Raw genomic sequence first — 6,629 nt, 5'->3', positions numbered from 1 at the left:
TTTACAATGTAAAAGGAAAAATTATTCAAGTTATTAATAATGAAGAGATGGACATGCTACCTCAGACTAAAATCACACATATATTTGGCTAATCAAACAAAAAATCAACAAAAGATAGCAGGTATGGCTATATTAATATGGAATAATGTGGAATTTAGAACTGAAAGTACTGAAAATTACCGAGCAAGGACTGGTAAAAGTTACAATCCAAGTTTCAAGCACATATTCATCATGGTCTGGAAATACATCCAAAAAGCTCATGGGAAATGTTAACAAATCCCTTTCAAGAACTGATAAACCAAATGGAAGTAAAACACTAGTATATGAAAAACAAATTAATAGGCTTGGAGAAATGTGTACCCAATAACCAAATGAGTATCTGTATCAATAAATATAAAGTTAGCTCTTTTAACAGAATATTTGACTACCCTGATGAAGAAAAAAGGAAAAGGAAAAAGGGGGTAAGAAAACATAACCTAAGGTATGATGCAGAGTTTATGAAGATAATATTGAATGCAATTTTCTACTGATACATTTGTTTAAAAAGCTAGATTCTGCAAGAGACTTTTCAGGAGAATGTAAATTGTGAAAATTGTTCAGAAATAAGTGCAACATCTGAATTATCCCAATTCCTACTAAAGAAAACCTATCCCCACAATGGTAAAACTATAGAATTTTAGCATTTTTAATGAAGAGTTCATTGTGATGTATGAAATCCACAGCATAGAAAAAATGGCAGTCTTCGTAATTACTTATTTTAGGCTAGCATTAAGCCTGATACTAACACTGAGCAAAAATATTGAAAAAACAAAGTATAAGATAATCACATATAACTTAAAATTCCTAATATAGCAGCAAATAAAATATATCAACCCATTAAAAGAATAACATTATGACCAAGTAGGGTTTATTCCAGAAAAGTTCAATTCAATATTAGAACATCTAATGGCATTAATGATATAATTCACTCTATTAGTGGGCTAATACACAATCATCTATGTAGATGAAGAAAATGTATCTTATAAAATTCAACATGTACACACAAAATCTCTAAGTAAAGCAGAAACTCGTATCTATACTAAATGCTATGCATAATCGTGAAACATACAAAGCTTTCCTATTAGAGTCAGGAATAATAAAACAATGCTTATAATGATCACTGCTACCAACAATATAGAAAAAAAAAACTATTCACCTTGGAAAAAGGAAAAACCTGTTATTGCAGTTATGATTGTTTGTCAAGAAAATCCAAGAGAATCGCCAAAAAGCTATTAAAAGTAATACAACAGTAAAATAAGACAGTAACAAGAACTAAAAGTTGATAAATTTCCAACAGAGCAGTATCACTAGAAAAAATGCTACGAAAAGTAGAGCCCACTCATAATAGCAATGAAAATTATTAGAGTGTAATAAAATGAGATGTTTAGTGAAATTCCATGAAAGTATATATAATGTGAAAAATGAGAACGATATTATAGTATTGGATAGAATAGTAAATGAAACTGTTAGCTTTTCACAATTCAATCAAATTTTGAATAAAATTTGTTACGGAACTTCACAAAATATTTCTACAATTTATGCACAAAAGAAAATGTGAAAAAAGAACGTAAGAAATTGTAAGTGGCTTGTTCAGAACTGATAATTCAGTGTAACAATTGAGTATTGTGCACGAATCTAAAGAGCAATGGAACAGAAAACATTCAGAAACAAACACATGCTTATAGCACAACTCTAATGTAAGTGTATGTGATGTAAGTATATGTGATATATGTAAGTACATGCGATATATGTATATGTAAATACGAGATATAAGTGTGAGGTATGTATGTGATGTAAGTATATATGCGATATAGGTATGTGATATGTGATGTAAGTATATGTGATGTAAGTGTATGTGTTATAAGTGTGTATATGGTAAAGAATGCATTCCACATGGTTGGGTTTATATTGAAGTTTTTAACAAGTAGTGTCTGGGAAACAGATATAAGTGATACAAGTGTGTGTGACAGAAGTGTGTATATGGTAAAGAATGCATTCCACATGGTTGGGTTTAGATTGACGTTTTTAACAAGTAGTGTTTGGAAAACAGACCTTTATCTATAAATTTTTTAGCAAGTTAGATTTCTGCATCATGCAAAATCATTTCTAGGTGTATTAAAGAGATAAATGCAAAACAATGGTAAGAGAACAATATAGAATAATAATCTTAGAGTTTAAAGTTGTTAAGATCTTCTCAAAAATCTAGTCAAACAGAATAAACCACATAAAAATGAAACTTGCTATAAATTTCTGTAAGAAAATGTACTGGATTAGCAAAAGATCATGAAAAAATGCATGTAAGCCCTAATTAATTAATTAAAAAAAGGCAAATAACAGGGAAATGAAAATACGTAATTCAAAGAAACACAAATGGCTAATAAGCGTAAGAAAAAAAATCTCCAATCCCTTCATTAGTAATCAGAAAAGTCTAATTATTAACATGAGGTATCTTTTGTTGTGTCTCATAATGGCAAAACTTCTAAATGTGTATGTGATGTCCAGGACTGTTGAGGATGAGTGTAAATATATTTTTGTACACAGGCTGGTAGGAGTGTAAATTGGCATAGTTTTTACTTAGAGAAATCTGGCAATGTCTTACTAAAATTTAAACTGCACATACTTCTATCATGGAAAATAGCCTATCTCACAGGGGTGCTAACACTCTGTGTGCATGTTTTTATTCGCAATATTGCAGAAGAGATCCAAAGGACCAGGAATGGCCTAGAAAAACAGGTTTCTGGATGGGATCCATAAACCATGTTCATAAATGTATAGTTTTCAAGGTTTTATTATGTCACATGGTTACAGTCATTTTACAGAATACTTAAAACTAGTATTGTGGCCTGACTCAAAGGCTAACTTCCCAAGAAAACAGAAGGCGGTCCTGGCTAGATTGTCTTACATTTTGTGGTTACTATTTTGAGCTGCATAAAATCCTTTTGCCAGTGGAGGAAGTTACTGGCTTTTAGAAAGCCTTGTCTTCTTTCAGCTAAAAGGCACTTTTAAGCATGCTAAAACATTTATCATTTCAGCCATATTTAACTAACTTATCTCCACATTCTTTAATCCAGCAATTCCATCTCCAAGCCTCTGCTAGTATTAGAGAAATACTCCCATGCAAAGAGACATGCACAAGGACGTTTACTGTGGCATTGTTTTTAATAGCAAAAAATTGGAAACAACAAATTAATTAGGAAATGGTTCAATAAAACTATTATGTTCATATTATGGAATACTATGTAGCAGTTAAGAAGAATGAGGTAGGTGTACATATATACTAATATGGAAAAATTTCCAAGATACACTCTTAGTGGAAAAAAAGGCAACTTACAGAATAATACACAACGTACAATCTCATTTTCATAAAAACGAAAGGAAATCATTATGGACATGTGTGTGTAAAAATGCTTTTTGGAAGGACTAGAAACTAGATCAACCAGCTAAACAGAAGTTACTTCTGTATTATGGCAGGGAGTTTCCATTTTTTATTAGTTTCCTAGTTTTTTTATATATAAAAAGAATGTTTTTACAAAGAAAATACAGTTGTGTATGCCTACAAAAATTAACATTTACATTTATTGTGTATATATTAAACCTTACAAACACTTAAAGTTTATATATATACACACTAGATATGGCCTGTGAATTGTACATCAACCATAAGAAAATAATTTTAACAGTGTTTATCTAAATGGTGTAAACGTTAAGTGTTACAATGTATGAATCTGAAAATATAGTTGTTTCATTTGGATGTACAACAGCATGGAGGCACAGTCTAAGAATCAATTTTAGAAAAGACTATTCTGGTTAGCAAATTTAATAAGTTTCATTACGGAAAATCCCAGAGGCAAGCTCTGGCATTTAATGATTAGAAAAGTAACAAGAAAGTATTGCCTACAAAATGAATCAATAGAAAAGTAAATTCCACTGTCTATGTTAAGCAAAAAACATAGTTAATTAGAGGAGGTATATTATGTAAGTGTTTTCAAAGTGTACAGTGTAAGACTGTATGGTGTGATAATGATTAAGAAACAAACAGATAAATACAAGTGAGAATTTCTTTGCCTCTTAAAATTCAAAATGACTCTTAGTAAGATACATAAACAATTTTACAAAATTTAGCAAGATTGTTTCCTTTTGTTGTCCTCTGCAACCATTACTATATCAAACTGCAGCAAATGATCAAGTCAATGGATAAAGCCAGTCAAATCTAAGTGTGTTTCACTAAGTACATAAAACAGTGGCTTCAATGAATTGCACAAGAATTCCAGGTGTCCACTGCAGGTTCCAGGTTCAGTCCCATAACCCACTTTACTGAAGTTTCCCTTATGGTGGTGGCTCTAATGGGAAAGGCCTATCAATCAACATAACAATTAGCTTGAGCAGAAACAAATTAAAACATGAGTTATATTAAGAATTGACACTGCAGTTCACTGAAGATAAAGGATGTGGTTTTTCTATCACCACCAGTAGGGTCTATTCCTGAATCACTTGATGTTTTTCTTCTATGATGATGGCAAGGTCCAAAATGATTCTCTCTGCTGCACACCGTACATGGTTGCCATGCTACGCGATTCGATGGTGAATAGTGCAAGAACAAATACACACTTTTTGTACTGTTGTTCTCCAGTACTTGGGATTTTTGCAACATTCAAAGCAGCTCAAGTAGAAAAGAAAAAGTTCAAACCAGTCACCAGATCCAAAATTAGCATTTTATTCAGAACGCTGGGGTCAGAGGTGTATCATTTATATTCTGGTACACAATACAGAGGCAAAGCTGTTGTCAGAAGTCTCTCCAGTTTAAAAGCTTTTTTTTTTTCCATTTTTTTTTAAAAAACCACACACTTAGTAGTGCCACCAGTGTCAGGCCACCCCTTTTCTTTCCTTTTTTTTTTTTTTTGGTACAAATTATGTAAAACATTTGTGCTAAGAACTTTTCTCCCTCCCCAAACCAAAAAGAAAATAAAAAATTAAAAAATTAAAAAAATTAAAAATTGAGTATTCTAACTACAGCTCAACAATTGAATCAAATGTCACTTTGTTTTGTAAATACTTTATCCATAACGAAAGATATAAACATGCAAAAAACCTGAATCCATAGTCCAAATAATACATACACATGTTCTGAAGTTTCTGCACTTCTCCATAGACTATGCCAATAAAACATTATGTACACATACTATTTTTACAGTGAAGTGGAAAAATACAGAAATAAAAAAGTGTACATGGATTAAGACCAAAATGTGTCTAACATTCTAGTTTATGAAAAAATTCAATTTTGCTACAAATTGGTGATATGAAAACTCCCTTTATTTGCAACCAGCTGAGTAAGTTTTAAGATTTTAGTGGAAAAAAAGAAAACTAAAGTCTAAAACTAGAAGTAATGTACATTTTCCAATCTCATGGTCTCATCCCCCAAGGTAATAAAATCGCTCCATGAGTTTTTTTTGTTTGTTTAATTTTGTATTTTAATAAAAGCAAATGCAATGTAACAAAGGCGTGTTGAAGCATATCATGGTTTAACTTACTGCTCCCACCACAAAATATTTTGTCTTTTACTTATCGTTTCAGAAATCAGTACCATTAAAGCCTTAAACAGAAAACTAATTCCAATCTGAAAAAGGTACAAAAAGGCACATAAAATCCCAGTGCTTCTGTACTGTAAAATTCAAGTGTAACTGAGCTCAGTGTTTTGCCAAACAGTATGGATCACTGATATTCCCTCTGAGCCCAAATTGGTTTGCAGCCTATGCCAAAGCCTCCAGCAAGCACTGTGCTAGTAGACTACAAAGTTAAAGCCTAGCTTCTGTATGCTTTTTGGGAATATCAGTTGAAATTGTTTGTACTTGTCCAAAAACCAAGTTCACCCTGAAGTTCAGTCATCACCTCCACCATACATGTCAGCAAGTTTCTTGAACCGTGGCCCCCAGTCGTTCAGGTAATCATAGTCCTGCTCACCACCACTACTTGAGGAATTAAGGGAGCTCAAAGACCCAGCAGTGGAGCCACTGCCTTCATAGTCAAACACTAACAGGGAGTCATATGGTGGAGCTGTGGGGTCATTGTCAGCCGCTTTAAGGCCCTGCAATTTGGAAACACAAAGAATTAAAGAATTAAGAGAGGGTTACAATTTACAAAACCACAAGCAGATCCTAATGAATTCATGGGATCAAACAAACACTTGTTTGTAAATTTCCATTTACAGACCACATTTTCAACACATGGAAACTGGGGATATAACCATTTGAAAGTTAGATAAAAATTAACTTATATCTTTCCTATGCAAAGAAACAACCCTAAGCAGTCAAGCTCAGGGAGGCCAAGACTTATGAAGGGAGGGGGTTAACTGGGTAATAAGTTGGACAGGTGGCAGAAATGAATGGCCCTGCTTGAGGCAGAGAAGGAAGGATCTTAAATAACATAATATATAGAGCAGCACTGCTAGATTAAATTTAAAAAAGCACCTCACTGAAATACAAGAGACATACAAACGAGTACCATGTGGTCCGTGTCCCTCCCTAGGCTTACAATCTAGCATAACAGGTGCCACTACTGTGTGAAGCAAATGACAAGTGACAAAACTATGAAGT

General features: G+C 32.8%; 1 protein-coding gene across 2 annotated transcripts in view; it reads right to left on the bottom strand.

Annotated features, from left to right (window-relative positions):
- Positions 1-4,732: 4,732 nt before the first annotated feature.
- CDH2 (cadherin 2) overlaps positions 4,733-6,629 on the bottom strand; it is a 228,624-nt gene continuing 226,727 nt past the window's right edge. For both annotated transcript variants that reach the window (XM_033178071.1, XM_033178072.1), the window contains one exon: positions 4,733-6,121. In XM_033178071.1, the coding sequence (XP_033033962.1) occupies positions 5,915-6,121 (207 nt within the window). In that variant the 3' untranslated portion in view covers positions 4,733-5,914. The remainder of the gene's footprint in view (positions 6,122-6,629) is intronic.

Source organism: Trachypithecus francoisi, unplaced genomic scaffold (genome assembly GCF_009764315.1).
Source record: "Trachypithecus francoisi isolate TF-2019V2 unplaced genomic scaffold, Tfra_2.0 Lachesis_group19, whole genome shotgun sequence".
NCBI classification, from domain to species: Eukaryota; Metazoa; Chordata; class Mammalia; order Primates; family Cercopithecidae; genus Trachypithecus; species Trachypithecus francoisi.
The sequence above is the reverse complement of the archived record's forward strand: the minus strand, read 5'-3'. Positions and strand labels throughout refer to the sequence as shown.